Genomic DNA, 19,682 nt, shown 5'->3' on the forward strand with positions numbered 1-19,682 from the left:
GTTAGAAAATACATCTCTTGCCATACTCTTGTCTGAACATTACTTAAATTCTCTATTTCTCCTAGATAAAGGAAGAATTGACATAAGGACAAGTTGCTTTAAGAAATGTTTATTTTTTTAATCTCTTTTGGGCAGAGAGTGCAGATAGGATTGAGGGTTAGGGGTATAAAAACCTTAGCTAGAGAACATGTGGTTGGTACAGCAGTCAAATTTGGAGAATGATAGAAAATGTGTATGAATAACAAACTTAAAACATATGCTTGGAACAGTTTGTGTCTTTTTCCCCCACATAAAGAACACAACTAAAAATAGAGGGGTCTAGTTTATTTCTTTTATTAATATTGGAAAGCTAATCTACAGAAAAGATTTTGGCTTGTTCTTTGGCCTTGTAAAGCCGTATACTAAACTTTGAAAAACATAGATTGAGAGCTGGTGTTTGGAGATGTCTGCCTGCTGTTGCTGTTCTGAATCTCTTCTCTTCTCAATAGGCTTTCGAAGTTTGAATCCTCCATTGACAATTGTACGCAAGACATTTGAGTCTACAGAGAATCCAGATGACTTCTTGCCCTCAGTAATGACTTGTGTGAACTATCTCAAATTGCCAGACTATTCAACCATTGAGATAATGCGTGAAAAACTCTTAATAGCTGCAAGAGAAGGGCAGCAGTCATTCCATCTTTCCTGATCACAATGAAAAATGCAATGTCTGCCTGTTACAGCAAAAGAGAAACTCATGATTCTTTTCTAAATATATCACCTGAGTCAAGGAAACGTGTTACGCCTTCTTGTTGTAGAAAAACGGCTTGCAGATTATAAACAAAAGACACTTGGTTGATATTCATTAAAGGCCCCTTTGGACTTAAAGTGATCAGGCCCTAAAAAGTTGTTGTGACAAGGTTTCTTTAGCAAGTTCTTGTTTAAATTATCATTTATTTGATGAGTGAAGTTTTTAACTTGCTTTGCTGTGTGAAATTTAAAAAGGGATGTTTTTCCAGGCTGGAACAATAAATGTCGCTGTGCAGTTTAATACTGGGCTGTGTGTATCCATCTAGCTGAAGTCTGAAGTTTTTCCTCCAAAGACAACTTTTGTACATAAGTACAGAAATTAAAATACACCATGTATTTGACAAATCTAGTTTAGTAGACTAGTTCTGTGTACCCTCACCTGCCTCTAATTTTACCCACCCTCATGTATTGTCTGATGTGCAATTCACTTGGTTCTTTTTGTGTGCAACATTCAACAATTGTTATGTTTTGGTTAGCATGAGCATTTAACTGCTCCATGCCTCTTTCTCTGATTTAAGATAATTTAAATTTTACTGAAATCAAATATATATTGTCAATATAATTCAGCCTTTGTAACTAGGTAGAACCTTTCTTATAGCATAGTTTTACTGTAGTGGTAGGATATACTGGTGACAGTCTTTACCAGTCTGCGCTCTGGAGCTGTTTACACAGTGATTCAGGCAGCAGAAGCCTCTTACTAGAGGCTAGGAAGAATTTCATGTAGTTGAAGTCCAACAGCTTGGGCTGGCCAGTGTGTATTGTGGTAAGGCCAGAGCATTTCGAATTGATGTAAAGTTTTTTAAAAGACAAATTAGCTGTTTCATTCCCTGTTTGAGTAAACAATTTTCTTGTTCTTGATCTAAGTTCCTGGTTACTTTTGTAGTTTTTTTCTCCCCTCAGCGCTAGCTTGGAACAAACAGTTCAGCCTTTGTCTTTTGACACAGATAAAGCACCTGTAAGCAATGCTCTGTCCAACTGTTTTATGTGCTGATTTCTCAAATCTGCAATAATTTACTTCATCAGGTTAATGTTTTTACCTGAATATAAATAAAAAAAGTTTGCTTCACCTTTTTGTTCATAGTTTTGTACTGTATGCATAAAGTTCAATTGTGTAAATTGCTGTAATGCAAGTAAATCATCCTAAATCTACTTGGCTAACAGCCTGCAACTTGTGGATGATTTACTATTAAAACAAGACCTTTTAAGACCTCCAACTTAGAGGGAATTTTTTTCTGTTCTGTGGGTTCAAAAAAATGGGCAATTATAAATATTCCTGAGATGTACCTGCTATATAGTTCATCTCTATGAAAATACGATAGTTAATTACTTTTATTCAACTTTGAGAAATCAAAATTCATTTCAGTGCTTAGTAATTGTTAAATTCTGGCTAATCAGGCTAGTCTTTCCCCTCAACTAACAATAACAAATTTTCTTTTATCTAGCTGAAGAACTTGTACCTTCAGATTATGTATTTCAATACATGTACGGACATTCTTACAGTGAACATTCACAGAATTACATGTGGTTGCTCATACCAGTGCAACTGAAATGTAATGCAAATCTGTCATGAGCATGAGTAGAATGTGAAATCCTTGCACAAAGAACCTGATAACTGAACAGTTTCTACTACGGTATTAAAACTGAAAGAAGGCGCTTCACACTGTACATATAATGGTAGTGCACAGTGCGACATAGTTTTCATAAAACTTCAAGGCAGTGTTTATGGACTGGTGTTTAAATTGTTCTGATAACTTGATCAAACTGAGCACAAAGAAGTGTTTATAGTGTGTGGATAGCAATTTGTTCATTTTTTTAAGGTTCTATATTTTAAAAAAACTGACTTGTGTAAAAAAAAAAGCTAATATTTTGTATTAAAATATCATGTGTATTGATATTTTTTTACCCCTGTTGTCTCCCTCTAGAATCTGGCTTTCATCGACTTTGAGGTGTTTTCAAATTTGATTTACAGCCATTTGTGTAACTCTGTTTCAGTGGGAAAATAAGTTGTTGGTTGCCTGTTTCAAAAGGAAGGAAAAAACAAGTTCCTCCTGTGACAATTGATTTTTGTTCTTGTTCTGGCTGTCATTATCAGCACAGAGCAGGATAAGGATGTAGTTGGCCTGAAAAATCAACTTAAACTCTTTTCATAGAATCATAGAATATCCCGAGTTGGAAGGGACCCATAGGATCATCAAGTCCAACTCCTGGCACCGCACAGGTCTACCCAAAAGTTTAGACCGTGTGACTAAGTGCACAGTCCAATCTCTTCTTAAATTCGGACAGGCTTGGTGCAGTGACTGCTTCACTGGGGAGCCTGTTCCAGTGTGTGACCACCCTCTCGGTGACACTTTCTCCCCCACCTGTCCCCTAGGGCAGCTGATAGTGTATTGGCAGAGCAGTCTGTCTTAAAAGGTTAAAGATAGTTGGTTATTAGAATAAATTGAGCAGTTACAGTTTGCAGGACTGTAGTACTTACTGCAAGCAGAAATGTAGTATCTTAAGAGCAGCAGAGAACCAGCAGAGGGGTGGGGCAGAATGTTAGGTATTCCTTCTTTTCAGGAGCTTTCAGAGAAAAGCTTGCGAACATCAATTGTAGCGGTGATCAGATGTAGGTGTTTCAGATTATGTGGGACTCCTAAGAATATGTAATATCCTTAGGACTGAACTGCTTTGTGTACCTTTGTCAGAAGAAAGTCTTATTTTTGAAAATAGAGGCCTTTTTAAACATGGTAACAACTGATTTTAAGAACACTATCAGTTACTATTTTGGTTGAGTTTCAAATCCTTCAGAATAATGTTTATTGCTGCTCTTAATTCATGAAAAAGGTGCCACCTAAGCATTGATGTGTGTTACTGAACTTGGGTGGTGATTTTTTTTGTTGTCCTTAAAGGTTTGCTTCATACAGAAATCCTTTGCATAGGGAATATTTAAGTAGTGCAAAGTCTGAGATGAAATTAGTAAGTTGCAGTGCTGCTTTAATATATGTTCTGTAGGAAGATGTACAAGAATCAGCTCCAAGTATGTATAAAATTGCTATGGCCAGTGTCAAACTTGATCAGATAGAAAAAAATAAATATGGTTGAGGGGAACAGAGATTCTCAGCAATTAAATCATGCAAGCCATCCGTATGTGAAAGTTTTACCATCTCCTTTCCCTGCTGAGCTTTCATTTACTGAAAAGGTGGGTACCTCGGGCAGGGATTGAAATTCCGGGTGCCTGGGTCACTTGTGCCCTCTTTCCTGGAGGTAGGTGTGTAATCTGCAGAGTTTCTGGGCCCTGTCCCACATCTTTTCAGCAACCTGTCTTCAAGTGTAATACCAGTTCCTGTGATTTTGAACCCTATATCTGACTTCAGGACCAAGGATAATGCAGGACCCCACTCCCCTACCCCCCACAAACAAAACCAAAAAAGCTTTTCTATAGGTAACACTGACAGAGTTAAGAAGTGAAATTTACTGAGAGACTACAATAAAAATGTTGGAAGTGGGAAAAGGTTTTACTGATAGTTCAGTCATGTTAGGGCTTGTTCTGTTTTTTTTTCCTGCTCTACTTTCCTAGCTTTACTTTCCTAGTCTCTTGATAGTTGGAGCTACACAACTAATATGCTGTGTTTCCTAAGGCTTAAAAGTTTTCTATCATGTCAGAAGAAATGTTCTCTCAGCGTGCTCTTTCCTGTTTTTAATAAGTTTGCTCAGCTGAGTGCAGTTGGTTGCAGGAGTAGTCACCTCCCTGCAGTGTTCCACCAGTGCAAGGGCATAAGCTGCACAATCAAACACTTTTAAACAGAACATTAATGCGTGTTTATACAGCAGCTAGGAAACACATTTCATGGTTTTAACTGTCTCTGAGCTCAAAGAATAACTTCCAGTGGGCTAACATAGAATATGCCTTTAAAGAAATACTGTGTCTGTGTCTTTTACGGAAATTGAACAAACACGTGCCTTTTTTGGGGGTAGAGGAGGAACTGATGTTGGGTCTCCTTTGCTGTGTGCATGTGGGGAGTTGTCAAGTCTTGAACCAGAAACAGAATGAAGCAATGTGTGTGCCTGTGTATGTGTAAAACAATGAAGATATATCCAATGTTTTCAAGGCACCAGGCTAAAAAAGGGCCCTGATGGCTTTTGCTGTAACTACAGTGTGGTTACAACTTCTGCAACCTGGGTCAGAAAAAGACAAAAAAAAAAAAAAAAAAAGGAAGTAAGAGGAGAGAGAGAAGTGAATGCCTTACACTTCCCAAACAAAACATGGAGGGGGAACCTCCTGTGAAATTTCCTTCATCTTACAGTTAAGGAAAATGTCCTGTTCAACCTGTAAACAGCACGTTGGAAGAGGGGAGGGAGGCAGACAGACAAAAGCGTTAGGATTCTTTTGGTTGTTTCCCCCTGCTTTAATAGGCTGTAGCTATTTTTGAGTCCCCATTAAAAACAGCAGGTAGGTATGCCTGGGCATAAATGGGAGACAGCAAGTATTCTGCCCCCGCTTTCTGAGAACACGGAAAGTAAGAGGTGGAAGGAGGAGGTTCCCCTTTGCACAGGTAAGCTTCAACACTACCATCTCATACTGAAAACCAAGGCAGGTTGATGCTGCCATGGTCCTTAAGTAATGAAGTTCTCTCATCTAAACAGCTATTTCCCAAAGATAAAACTGAGAGAAAGGTAGATAAGGTCATGAGATTTCCTTAGCTTTATAGCTGTCTTTGTAGCCAGCACTCCTGGGTTGTACCTGTTTTTAACTGTCTTGGGTGCTGGGTTGCTACAGGAAGGGAAAATAATGAATTTTTCAGTCTCTTCCCTTGTATGCAAGAGTACTACAATAAGTTAGTATGAGAATTTGTGGCAAATGTGTAACTATAAACAATGCTATTTTGTGGCATTCAATTCAGGAGCTAGGTATTATGGAATCATACTTCATTGCTTTGCAGAAGCCTGTCCTCCCATTCTGTGACCCCTTTATTCCAGTTTTATCTCACAAGACTCCTGTGGCGGCTTCACGTGGTGGATGAGCTTAAATACTGAAAGGATTTGATGTAGTAGTTTCTGATAAAAATCAGGGTAAATATCTTAGATCTTCACTAAAGTAAAGCCTATTATTTCAGGGAAGATAGCAACCTTAGCATGCTTTGAAGTCAGTTAAGAAATAAGTCATAGGAGAAAAAAAGAAGTTAGTTAAATTTTGTTTGGTGTAGGAAGACCCTGACCTAGAAGTGATGAGAAACAATATTTAAAGAAAATGTGTTTTGTTTTTCTCTTCCTTTAGTTGTCACCCATGTGTTCTAGGCTAAATAGGCTAGGCTTGGTCTGACTGCAGCTGCTTTGTTCTTTGGACTTCTTGTATGCAGAAGCCTCTCTGGCAGGCAGGTGATGCAAAACATGGTGCAGAAACAGTCTATGAGGTGGCACTTTATTTCCCAGCCTCCCCTTTCAACCTTTTATCACAGGTCATTAATTCTTTATATTAAAACTGTTGAGACAATGGCTAAAAAAGTGAAAATTTCCAACCTGTTTCTTCCTTTCCTAAAACCAGCGCTTCTCAGGAGCAAGCTATATTCTGGGATGCTAAAACTACAGAAGTTCTTCAAAAGGCAGGAGGAGGGGGAAGAGAATACAGTGGGGAAAAGGCTATTGAAGAGTAAAATGATCCCAACTTCAGTAGCACTGAATTCTATGACTGGTAACTTCTAATTTAAGACCAGAAGCATCATGTTCTTCTAGTAGACAAGAAATTAGAGACAAAAGGATTAACTAGGTGGAGAGCAGCTCTGCTGAAAAAGGCTGAATTCAGGTCAGCATTGTGCCCTGGCAGCAAATAAAGGCAGTAACATCCTGTGCTGCACTAACAGGAGCATGGCTGGTAGACTGAGGGATTATCCCTGTTTCACATCCCCAGAGAGATTGTGCAGTCCCCATCGCTGGGTTTTTCAAGACCCAACTAAATAAATCTGTTTTAGTAAAACACGTTGCAATTCCAAAATTAGCTGACTATATTATTTAGAATGTAAAATCAAAACTGCATGCATTTACTAATAACTGAGAATCAGAAAGAAGTTGATATGCATCTTAAATAGTCTTGCTCTGTTTTGTGCTACTGTATCAATTTAAATAAGTTCAATAGAAGAAATTTATATGCAGAGAGAGGTTTTCTAAATTTTCCAATAAAATGAGTGGAAGTGACAAGGGTCTCTGCAGCTGCAGATCATGAGTAATCTTCGTCTTCATAGGACTCTGTTTCGACTGAAAGAAAATTACAGGCCTTAATTGCTTCTACTTCTCGTACTTAGAATGGGTTTTTATTTCAAAACTTTCTTCTGGCATGTTACTTGTTTTTAATATTTAGTGAAGTGATATTTACCTGTGTCCAGGAGTTATCTCAGAGTTTCTCTCTGTCCTAGAAGATGTCATCTCCAACTTCGAGGATAAGTAGTTAACATGATTTGACAGCAATTATGGAGATGCCATAATTCCATATACAGGATTTTCTGGAAAGAGCAGTTTTTACAGGTATTAGCCAAAAATATCATCCAGACATTGCCTGAAAGTTGAAAGATTAGGTAAAATTAAGAATGTGCAATGCGAAAGACTTTATAAAACTCATATCCCAAATGTGGAATCAGATTAGGTGAATGATGACAGTAATGGTCTGTATGTCCGTAGTGATGCTCAAGATGTTTCTGGTCATGTTATATAATTAATTATATAATTAACCTTCTGTGTTATGCTGCTACTGGCTAACTTTTTAGTAACCTGCACCTGCAAAATTCATCTTCTAAAGAGACCCCTGTGCAGTTTAGATTATTTTAGACTTTACACTATGGGTGAAGGAACAGAATAAGATGCTGTTTGATATTAGATGCACGTTTCTCTGAGAGAATTGTACATTCAAGCTCAATAACATTTGGTATTGGTTTTGACAGCTGTGGGATGCCTAATCTTGAGTTGATATAGATCTTGCATGTCCATAATAGTGTAAACAGAAAAAGGTGTAGAAAACTAGCAAATAGCTGAGATCAGCTAGGATTTCCCTCTGTGTGGATCTTTTTTTTTTGCATGTCTCTTAGCTCCCCTTTCTCCACCACACTAAACACAGTTATTGTCTTTCAGTGCTCCAAAAAGAACCTGTAGAACTTTGTCGAAGTGTGTGACTTCCCCTTCAGAGCAACAAGGACTAGGTATTTTCCATTTGCTGCTAGGCTGTAAGCAGCATGGATATGTATTGTGCTGCTGCTTTTCTAAACAACGTGTTAGTCATGAAAGACTGTGCTACAGCACCTGTGCAAGTAGCTGAAACTGTCGTATGGATGAAAGATTATTTTTGCCATGCACTTTTTTTAGTGTAGTAAAGAAATACTTAATACCTTGCCTTTTGGACTACAGAGTGTAGAAAAAATTCATGTGACAGTGGAAAATTTGCTCAATATGCATACATAAGAGTGTACTTTGGTTTTCAAGTTTACAATTTATGTATCTTTATTGAAAAATCTTTAGTAAGCTTGTTAATGTCAGTAACTCTGTTCCTTTGTTTTTAAATTGCTGAGGTAGCTTTTTTGTATAATCAGTAATCATGGAGGAAAGGAACTGTGTTCATTTTAAGGTAGGTGATCAATACCTTGACACTGTCATTTTCAAAAACAACCAGCCTTCCTCCCCAGAGTAAAACTTCGTTTACAGAGGTGCTACCTAGTGGAAAAAATGCCTGCCTGGCTGATAAAGGCCATTTGTAACACTATAGCATACACACACCAAAAATGTATGCATTTTGCTGAAATAACTAGACGCATCTTTGAGATAGCATGTTAAGTTTTTATTACTTGGATTTTTCATTACTTGAACAAAACCCTATGCACTAGGGAATTTGGTATGTGGCTATGTACTCCAGAGAATCCTGTAAGTATACTTTCTTTCCTTCTGGTTAATAGGCATACATACATTTTAAATTAAAAAAAGTTAAATTTGAATATGGAATAAAAATGAAAGAGTCTGTATTCCCTATTTTGAATCATTGACTTCTTAAACCATGTAAGAACTTTAACTTTATAGACACTTACTGAGCTACACAGGAAGACAAAATAAAAATTTGCTGTTACACTTTTATACTAGAAAATAGTTTGAACACTTGTCACTGCTGTATTATTGTGTACATGCTATAAACATGCAAGTAAGCTACTTGATGTTCTTAGTACTGCAGATTTCTATAATTTTCTAGTCATTTTCAGAAACATAAAATGTTAATATACAATTCACCCAGAACTAAAAGTGTAGGGAGTAATTCCACCTACTAGTGTCTTACATAAGATTAGCTAGCTGACAAAAATTGGGCTGGCATATTCATGTTTCTCCCTAAGATTTTTGGGTTGAGTTACGATATGTCCTAAATCACTTTCTATCCAATTATCCCAAAGACTGAATTATTCTAGTATTAAGGCACAGAATAAGGATGTCTGTATTTTGTGTGCCCAAGTCCCAAAAGATGTTTGGGGTCAAAGTGATACAGCCATGTTTAAACCATACTGCAAACCATGCTGCAGTTGACCTGAACACCTGCCTGATGATACCTGTCCTGCTATGATAAGTAAAAACAATTAAGAATCCTTATTTCTATTTGTATGAGTAATAAATTTAACATCACATTTTTAGTTATTTATGTGTAAGTGACGCTTATGCACTCTGGCATTTATTTCTGAAGCTTTTTATGGTATAAGAAAAATTCCATGTAACTTTTTGATTTATTTGATATGCAGCTTTTCCAGGCTCACAGTAAGCTAAACACAATACCTGCTTCTTTAGAACACAAGGATTGTTAACAGGAGGAAACTGCATGAAGAACGTGTATTTGCAGTGATTATACATGGAGAAATGGCGAGCAGTCAACATGTATTGCCACGAATTCTCCTTGTGAGCTATAATGCACTGAAAAATACAGTGACTAAAAGATGTTCAGTTCATCTAAAAGCATGTAAACAAGTTGCTTGATCTTAGTGTAGAATCACCTACAGAAGTAAAAATCTACAAAAAAGACTCTGATAGCATATAGCTCCTTAGTCTGTCAGGAAAAAAAAAAGCAAAATGAGGATGGATGACAGAAGAAACTAGATAGTTTTGAATCAAAGATTTAGATTATTGAGGAAAATACACCTGAAGTCTTTACTGCTTGCAGTCTCCAAATAAGGACTGGATACTGTTATTCACGCATACTTCTAGTCTTGACATAATATAAATGAAGGAGAGTTTTTTATGTGGGAGGCCAAGTGAAAATTGTCCCAGAAGTGTCTTAAAACATTACCATTTTGTTTTCAAAAGGTTTTAAGAAACACAGTACAATATGTGACAGGCTGTCATTAACTCTGACCATTGACTATGTGAAGTGCCCAGTGCACATCCACTCCCTCTGCAAAATGTACTAGTACCTTGAATCCATTAAGTCTGTTTCCTTAACTTTATTTGACATTAACAACATATATATTAATTACACAGTGCCTTCTCTTTCAGTATAAGTGTCAGTCAGAATGGCTTCATTTTTTTTCCCCATAAACAGTGCACAGATGAAATCTATTCTTAATTTTTACAGAATTTAGGGCCTGGTTGTTTTCTTTAGCAAATGTTTTCATTGCTCAGCTGAGCAGTTTAGAGCAATAGGATGAATTTTCTATTTACTACTGGCTTCCTGTAGGATGCTAGGCAAGAATCCAACTTGTTGGTTAGGTGCCTAAATCATTTAGGATTTGGCCTGGAGCTTCACCTGTAAAACTGGAATAGTAGTACTTCCACATCTCTGGGGAGGGTGGTGAGGATGTGGTGAATTGTGATAAGCACTGAATAAGTTAGTTGGGAGCCTGATGATTCAAGGTATGAAGGCATCGAGGTATTTTGTGGATCCCCATTGTCGAAAATACAGGTATACATCTCTCAATTGAAAGAAATGCCTAGGGAGAGAAGAGAATTGAAAAGAAAGTTTGGACTGAGGCATAATCTAGTACTTTAAAATGAGGTGTAAGAGAACACGAATAGAAAAGGCAATATCTATCTGTGAATTCTAAATCTAGTGAGGGTAATGTTACTGAGGAATAACTAAATAAAAAAAGGAAAAAAAGCAGCATGAAATAATAATAACAAAGGAAAACAAAACAATGCACCACCAATTAAGTTTTGGATTTGCTCTCAGATTTTGTGTTGAAATAAAAATGTTAATAACTGCTCTCTTTAAGATGTTTTACCTTCCAGCTGCTGCCTTTAAAATCACAGGTGCTGTCCCTTTGCAACCACAAACCTTGAAACCTGTAGCATCACCTTTTTGTTTATTGCTCAGGAAGAATATCAAAGAGAAAAGTTAAGGCTTAATATTTTTCACTGGAACACCTTGTGATTTGCTTTTATTTCAATAAAAGGTGTGTCAGAATTTTATTTGTCCTTCTCTTCTCCTCTGTACAGCTTCTGATGTGTAAGTTTTTCCACTCAATAAGAATACAGACATCACGTCCTCTGACACATGCACCTTGAAATTCATATAAATAAGTCATTTATTTACTGACTATAAAAATAGCTCTTCAGATCTAGTACTTCAAATTCTCATGGTCAAATACTTATTCTGATAGCTGTCAATAGCTGCTGTTAATTTGAGTTGTTGAAACATCTATGCAGATTCTAAAAGATATAAGAGCATTCTGACATTAAGATTCTGCTTTCCATTTGCTTTGTTTCTCTGACTGAAAAAAGTCTATGAATGATGTCTTAAATTATTTTTTATCTATTGAAATTGTGGTCACATTGTCATCTTTTCAGAGCCAAAGACATGGCTTAAAGAACAGAAGGGAAGACTTGTAAATGCCAAAACCCATACGTTATCTCAATTATTTTATAATACCTATATTATAGGATTTAAATGTCTTAAGCTACAGTTGTGTTAACAGCACAAAACAAATGTTGAAACTAATTTGAAAGACTTTTCAAACAACCTCCTTGGAAGTTGATTCAAGCCTCGTATAAATATGCATGATTTTACCCACTGTAGCTTTATTTACATAGATATGGGTCCAGATCAATCATGTCTTTTAATTTCTTATTTCTTGAACTACAGTAATACTTGCTGTAATACCACACAACGTGACACTAAAAACCATTAAAAGAGCATATAGCACAGCTTTGCTGTGCAAGTCTCTAGTTTCAAATTACATATACAGCTTACTAGAGAAAGGTAGGGTAGCTATTGAGACATTAATTTTTCTGGCGGCTTTCAGAGAAAGACTTTAAATTGCTGACAGTCATTTTGTTTGTAAAACAACTACGCTGTTTAGAGGTGTGGATTAATTTCAGTCCATTGCTCTAAATCCATAAACCAATACTCAGGATGATGAAAGTTCCTGTGAGTCAAACAGATGAATATAGGGGGCAAGCTGCTGACTGTCAGACACTGATAAAAACAGGTGTCAGGGATTTCCATAGCACAGTGTTTTTGTGCTCCCCAGTCTAAAAGCTTAACTTCTGCCATACGGATGCCCTCTTAGAATGTGGCAATTGCCCAAGACCTCATGCTTCCCACAGCGAAGAATGTTTCTGTACCTGGGCTGGCATCTCTCTTGATAGTAGTTGCATTACTGTCTCTCTTTATATTACAGATCCCCCTGAACAGCAAATGTTAAATAACAGTAGATACTTTCACTACTGACAGTGGTAAACAAATCATCACTGGTTTCCAACATCAAAGTTAGCAAACGAAAAAGAAAACATGCACGTTTCAAGCAGCTTAATAATACAGTGCAGAAAAATAAATGGAAATGTAAGGGATGGGGAGGAAAGCAGATAAAACCATACATATTGTCACGGTGCAGGGTGTTTTCCAGTCTCTGTCAAGATAAAAGAAAAATAGCAATTGTTCAGTTGCGTATAAAAATAAACCAATATTTCCCTCTCATCCACGTATAGCAGTAAAGTATATTTTTTATAATTTTGTCTCTGTTCAGAGCCTTAATCTAATCTCCTATTGTCACCAAAAATTCCCCTCGCAATGCAAACTCACGACCATCAGCCAAAATAAGTTCCAATGTGAAGCACTTGGTTATGCAACTTGAAAGCTCACTGGATTCTGTGGGCTGCTTATATGCTTAAGCAGGTACTTTAGTACTTCGATAGACTGAGGCATGGGTCATTCAAATAGTTATAATAATAGAATGTGCCTGAATAGAAGGCATGTACTTGGGAAGAAAAATTAAAGGCATGTAGAAAACATTTTGAATGAAAGCATTATAAGCCCTATGAAACACAACATTAAAAAAGCAGTAATAGTTTCAGAGACGGAGGCAATGATTTTCAAAAGGATTTTAGCTTTAGCAGCTATTGGATATGGGATTGGGAACATGATGAGCAATTTGGGGAATTTGTCTCCAGTTTAGGGAGGCTTAGTGTCCATTAGTGGGACACTTCTGAAGTGTCTCATATAAAATTAAAAACCTAGTCCTTTTGATTAATTGGAAGCGAAACACCTGAGATACTTTAAGGTAGGCACAAGCTGAGGGAGAGATGAGGAAAATGTCAGTTCTGCGCTCTGACAACCAATATCATAAAGACAGGATTGCAGCTTGACCTAAAACATGAAACAGAAAAGAATCAGTCCAGATTCAGAGAAGTCTCAACACAGTGACTATCTCTTCTAAATAAGTCCTATACTATTAAAATAAAATTTAACTAAGCTAGGTGGTTTTAAAAGATTTCATCAATATTAAAAAAAGATCATTGTTGTTATGGGGGACACTCCCCTTGGGAAATCAGAGATTTTTGTTCCTCACTAAATATTTAATCATAACAGATAAAAAATAAAAGGCAAAATCTCCTTTAAGTCACTAGCGGGTGAGTACTTCTACATCAAAATAAGTAGTTAAGCTGTAATGTAGCTTAGCTTATTAGTGTGTCTTAAATATTAGACATAATACAATTCATATTCTAGCAAGTGTAAATGAGGTAGACAGCTTGCAATCCTTACTGAATATTTCAATTAGTAATTTGTAGAAAGCTGACAAATTATTTAAACTATGCATATTGGAACATTAAAATGCATAAAAATACAGCATTTTTGAAAATCACTAGCTAATTACATAGGCATAATACTTAGTGTTGCACAGTTAAATATTTTCTTATGAAAATGGCATATATAATGCAAACGCTGCTTATATAGTCTGTAAAACACAAAAGGAACACGTGATATAGTTACGGCCTGCTCAGTTGGATGTGTTGACTAGCTTAATTTTAAAGTTGTTCTCTTTTCTGCAAATACCATACTCCTATGTCAACAGAATTCAATATCTTATCTAGCTGTCAGTCCTGAAACCTCACTTCCCAACACTTATTTAATTATATTAAGTATAAGGCCACTTAAAAGCCTCAGACATAGGTCAGAGTTCCATCAGAATTAGTAAAACCTTTGGGGATACAAAGACCAATTAAAAAAATAGGGGCACTCCCTACCTAGCTTATTCAGGCATCCTGTTCTTTAACAAAGGTCCATCAGGAGAAGAACTCAAGCAAAAAGAAAGATCAGGTTAGAGAGCAGAACATCTTTTCAACTTGTCCTGATGATTTGCTATAGAAGATGTTTAGAGAATTGGATGAAACTCTTTATGAACAACTATCTTTGAAAACCTCGGTGGAAAGGTGAAGTCCTAGGAGACTGGAACAGAGCAAACATTTTTACTGAAAAGGAGGAAATGAAGAATTACAGCCCAGCTGCTTTAACATCAAATGCTCTAGAATTCCGGGCTATATGTACAGGTTATTTCAGAGCATTTAGAAGATAACAAAGAGACAAGTAGAAACCTCTGTGGACTTATCAGGAATAAATCATGTCAAGCCAAATAATTTTCTTGTAGAACAAGGCAACAGATCTTGTGAATGGAATAGAAAAAAACGGTTATAACTTAACATGGGCTTGCCTTTGGAATTGTTTTCTATGACATTATTAAAATTATATATTATAAAATTATATAAACTTAAATTAAGAACTTTTTATTTTCTCATGGTGCACGATGGTTGCAAAAAATGCTTGGAAAAAAAAAACAACAACCACCCAAAAAAACAAACAACAACAACAACAACAGCAACAAAAAAATCCAAACCCATCATACTTAAAGAACAGTAAATCATAGTTCAAAGTGGAAGAATTCCTTCCAAGTTCCTGTTTTTTGCAGAGATATGACATTTGACAATGATCAGTAAAGAAAGAATGATGAACTCGTCTGATAAAAGTACAGCAGTTTTTGTGTGAAGAGCTCTGATATTGAGAGAAAAAGTAAAAGATAGTTGTAATATAAAGAAGCAACTTAATTTGAGTATGTATATATATGTTTAAAATTTGTATTACCACAGTGCCTATAGGCACTATCAGGACCCACTGTTACCTGGGGTTGAGAGGAGCTGAACCAGAGCCACCTGAACGAGCTGGTGAAAGGTGTTAGGGACGAAGTGAGAGCAGAGCCAGCAGAGGGAGCCAGTGTGGCACAGAACATACGACTGAAAGGTAGGGGAAGTGAAACAGAACACAGCACATCAGGTAACAGCAATGACACTTCACTTCAGCTTAGAAGGGTGGCTGCAGTATTGCCTCCAGGCCGCTACACACCCTGATGGACTCTCAGTTCAGTCAGCGTTGCCAGTTGTTTCTGGCCATGACACAGGTTTCAGCCTTTACTTGTACGAGAAGTTGAAAGGTTTCTAAAAACCAAGAGCTACTGCTGCTACCCCTTCTCCTGCAACCTGCTGACAGAGATATGAAAACTCATTAGTTACTAGAGGCTTAAATGCTTCGCTTTTGTAGAAGTGACGGCACGGAAGGCCAGAGTCCGTTCACTGGTTTACACATCACTGATCTTGGCTCTGATCAGAGGCAGGGAAAGAGAGACAGAAACGGATTTAAAAAAACGGACTTAGATAAACACAAAAGTGCAATTTCTCAAGTTTTTTTCTCCCCGCTACGAGCAATTACAGGGACAATTTTAATGCCCTTTGCCTCCTTTGTTCTTGATATACTTTCAGCCCCAGTTCCTCACAGGCGGGAGCAGAGCAGCACTCCCAGGCCTCAGGGGCTGCTTTTCAGGGCCTCCTGAAGGCGGGCGCCAACCCCGGCCGGGAGGAGCGGGACGGTGCCCCCCGTCCCCTTGACCCCACGTCCCTTGTCCCTCAGGCCGCCTCACGCGGGGGGCCGGCGGCTGCCCCCTGCCGGGCCGGCGGAGCGCGGCCGGCTCCTCCCCGCCCAGTCCCCGCCCGCGGGTTGCCCGGGGAACGAGGGTAGGGAGCTGCCTGGCGGCCGCTTTCTCGTCCCTCCCTCCCTCCTTCCTTCCATCCCTCCTTCCATCCGTCCCCTCCTTCTCTCTCCCAGGCAGAGCGGCACCCCGACCCAGCCGCCATGCCCCGAGCCGCCCCGCTGCTCCTGCTCCTCCTGCTGGCCCTGGCGCAGCGCCGCGCCTGCCTCTCGGGGCCGGCCACCGCCGCGCCCCCCGGCGCGGACCCCTGCCTCAGCCAGCCCTGCCGCAACAACGGCACCTGCTACCCGGGGCCGGCCCGCGGCCCCGCCGTGCCCCGCCGCCCCCAGCCCCCGGCCGCCTACCGCTGCTCCTGCCCCCCGGGGGTCACCGGCGCCTCCTGTCAGGTAAGGGCTGCGCGCCCCCCTCCCGGCCTCTCGCCCTCGGTGTCCCCCCGAGCTCCCCCGGGACGCGGCGGGGGTCGGAGGAAGCCCACCGAGCTGGCCGCCGCGGCGCAGCCGCCGCCCCGGGCTCGCCGTCCTTTACGGGGGGAGAACCGCCCTCGGAGCGCCGGGCGGCAAATCGCGGCCCCCGGGCATCGCCCCGCCGCGGGGGTCCCGCTCCGTGCTGTAGGGGTCCTGGCCCCCGCGCTGAGGGGTTGCACGGCCCGCTCCGGATTGCCAAAGGTCAAAGCGCCCGGGAGCGGAGACCCGAGACACCGTCGCCGATGTCCTTCTGACTTGCTTGGTCATATTAGGGTTTAACGTAATCGAAATTAATTCTCATTGTTATGTGAAGACTTCTTTTTATTTGCCTCTGTCATTAAGGATGAAAAATCCCCGTTATAGTGCTCAGAAATCCACAAGTTAATCTTCTGTATCTTCAGATGAGGAAAAGCAGGTGCAGGGACAAAGAGGTTTGGTTCCTGCATATATACAGTTACTTTCTGTGGCAGCAGCGTAGGAAAGGCTGTATGGGTTGCCTTCCATTTTTTTGGACAATGCCTTCTGTTTTACATGGATTTGATGTAAAAGCAGATGAATTCAAGTAAATGCAGTCAGTTTCACTATTTATTTATTTATTTATTTACTATTCCTTGGTTGGATAGTACCCAAACTATGCTGCTGAACAGATGAAAGGGATAATACGTTTACTGAAGACTTAAGGTGTAGGTGAATTTGGAAGTCATTGTAAAGTAAGAGTGCTTTGCTCCGAGCGCTGTACCGGCCTTGAAGCATCTCCGATGAGTCAGTGTAACAGGGAAAGTGAAAATATTAACGCTAATGAGATTCTGCAAAGTCAGAGAGATTAAAGAGGATTGAATAGAATTCTCTCTGGCTAATTTTAGCTGTTGGCCTCTTAAGAGTTTACTACGTTTCTATTGCTACAAAGAGAGGGAGAGAGCGCTGAATGTTTGCATCTGCTTACTGCTGTTACACTTTAGTGTCTGAGATCCAGGACTGAAAGATTAATGAACCTTCTAAAGACTTAGTAAAATGTAACGCTTGTTGGCATCGTACCTCCTGTGAAGTGTTGTGTCTGGGGAACGGGGTTTAATTGTTTCTCTAATACAAGAGAGGCAATATTTTCACAGCGGTTACGCTTTTTATTAAGTAATAAGAGGAGGCTTAGAGTGTCATACATTTTGTTTCTTTTTATGAAATACCGAGTAATGACCCTTGAAACAGAAAGTGATGAACAAGTGAATGCCACTTCTGGCTGTTATGTCAGCAGCTGAAGTATGGATATTAGTTAACTGTGAAAAGTTAATATGGTTTTGAAATGCAACTTTAACTAGAGAGCAGGTGGATGGTTTAGAATTTAAAGGGATAATATAAATACGTTGCTTTTATCCACAGCTGAGGTTTTGCTCTTTTTATCAAAATAGGAAATGAATAAATATTATACAAATGCATTAATTCTTGTGTTTTGCTGTTATTCAGATAACAGCGGTCAAGCTTAACAATTCAGTGAAAATAAATAAGTAAAATGATTTTTAACCCTTAAAGGATAGGAGGAAAGCTATAGGCTAAATCAGAGGGACCATGGGGATATATTTAGCCAGGTGGTTTCCAACTTACTGCTGAGGTTGTCATGGAGGTTGGGCTTGGAGAAGTGAATACCAACAAGGAAATAAGAGCAGTAATTGTTTCACTTAAATACCCAGATCATAGAAGCTAAGTTTGAGGTTATACAATTTGTGATGAAACTGGAGTTCTCTGGAACTACACTTGCCTAAAAGTATAGAAATATTTTTGTGTTACTTCTTGTAGCAAAGGCAATATTTCTCTCCTTCTGCTCAGATGCATTAAGGCATAGAATGAGGGAAAAATGTTCCAAATATACCTGCAAGTCAACTGGGTGCAGTGAAGTTGATAATGTAGAAGGACCGGTAACAAAATTGGAGATTGCCACAGATTGTGTTGCTGAAGTTTTTACTGTAACTGGCTTTGAGGCACTTGGTGGAGCTGGTGCTGGCACAGGCGAAGTGGCAAAGAATAAAACTGTCATCACACGCGCGAGATGCTTTTAGAGGTCTAGAGCTTTCCTATCACCAAGTGAAGTATTTAACTTGGACTTAATCCAGTTCTATGATCTTATGTTATAGTTGTTTCAGGAACTCATTATTTATTCAACAAAAGCTATCTTAGTATATCCATTCCATGCATTATGCATGCGTATATGTATCACGTTACTTAGGGTTTGAGTATACTTTGCTCTGCAAACTTCAAGATTGTGTTGTTATGGATTGTTTGGTTTCACACTGTGGGACGTTGCTGTACTTTAACTCCGCTTCTTTTCATGGATATGATTTTTTCCCACTTCTCTGTGCCATGTTTCTAGCTTGTATAAAGAATAAATAGAATCACTGTATCTTAAACTTTAGTCTGAGCAGAGAAATCACACACATTCTTTGTGAAATTGTACAAAAATTATAGTGAATTTGGGTGCCTTTCTGCAGGAAATTTAAGCTGTCCTATTCTCAGCTTTATTCTGAGAAAATTTGATGAAATAAATTGAAATAAACGGAGTGACAGATGTTAAAGTTATGCTGACACACACCTATTTTTTTTACTTATGTTTTACTTTGAAAAGCAATCTTTAACCTTTATTTCTAACCACTAGTCTGTTATTTCCAATGACATGTATAACCAAATAAAATTATTTTTCTTGTTCAGGAAAGTTTTATGTAAAAATTGTTTTATCAGTGCCTTTTGAAATAATTTTTAGAGACGTAAGGTACAAAATAACTAAATAGAAAAATGAAAAAATTTGTGACAGACTTGGTTGCTTAAAAAATGCAGAATCTGAACACAGTTCATTTCATTCGATCATATTATGTTTATTTGCTTCAACGCTAGTGCTAATTTCATTAAAAGACTATTGTGTGAAGAAACATTGATTTATTAATGATTTTTACCTGCTATCATACATGCTTGATTTGGTTTTGATTTGATTTGTTTCTTCCTTTTCTCTTTCTTTTTTTCCTTTTTTTTTCCCCCTTTTTCTCCTTTTGTTGACCATTTTCCTCACTCTTTATTTCTTCAGTAATTTTAATGTACTTTTAGTTACTTTATAGTTTCTGTCAGCAATTAAACCTAGGAATCAGGTAGTGTCTCTGAGCTCGCACGCACAGCTTGGAACCAGCCTTCTCACTTGGCTGCCATCTCCAGCTCC

General features: G+C 38.6%; 2 protein-coding genes and 1 long non-coding RNA gene across 18 annotated transcripts in view; 2 read left to right on the forward strand and 1 right to left on the reverse strand.

Annotated features, from left to right (window-relative positions):
- Positions 1–2,680, forward strand: part of TRIP12 (thyroid hormone receptor interactor 12) — a 75,816-nt gene extending 73,136 nt beyond the window's left edge. For all 16 annotated transcript variants that reach the window (XM_083847835.1, XM_083847833.1, XM_083847832.1 and 13 more), the window contains one exon: positions 489–2,680. In XM_083847835.1, coding sequence (XP_083703961.1) covers positions 489–685 — 197 coding nt within the window. In that variant the 3' untranslated portion in view covers positions 686–2,680. The remainder of the gene's footprint in view (positions 1–488) is intronic.
- Positions 2,655–14,226, reverse strand: LOC310903873. Its single transcript, XR_014587884.1, has 2 exons — positions 7,136–14,226; positions 2,655–7,017 (listed from the first exon to the last, which is right to left on the reverse strand). It is a non-coding gene; the product is annotated as an uncharacterized lncRNA (long non-coding RNA).
- A 1,796-nt stretch (positions 14,227–16,022) lies between these two features.
- Positions 16,023–19,682, forward strand: part of DNER (delta/notch like EGF repeat containing) — a 121,390-nt gene continuing 117,730 nt past the window's right edge. The window contains exon 1 of the mRNA XM_083847863.1: positions 16,023–16,411. Coding sequence (XP_083703989.1) covers positions 16,169–16,411 — 243 coding nt within the window. The 5' untranslated portion in view covers positions 16,023–16,168. The remainder of the gene's footprint in view (positions 16,412–19,682) is intronic.

This window comes from Anser anser (genome assembly GCF_964211835.1).
Source record: "Anser anser genome assembly, chromosome: 9".
In the NCBI taxonomy this organism is placed as follows: domain Eukaryota; kingdom Metazoa; phylum Chordata; class Aves; order Anseriformes; family Anatidae; genus Anser; species Anser anser.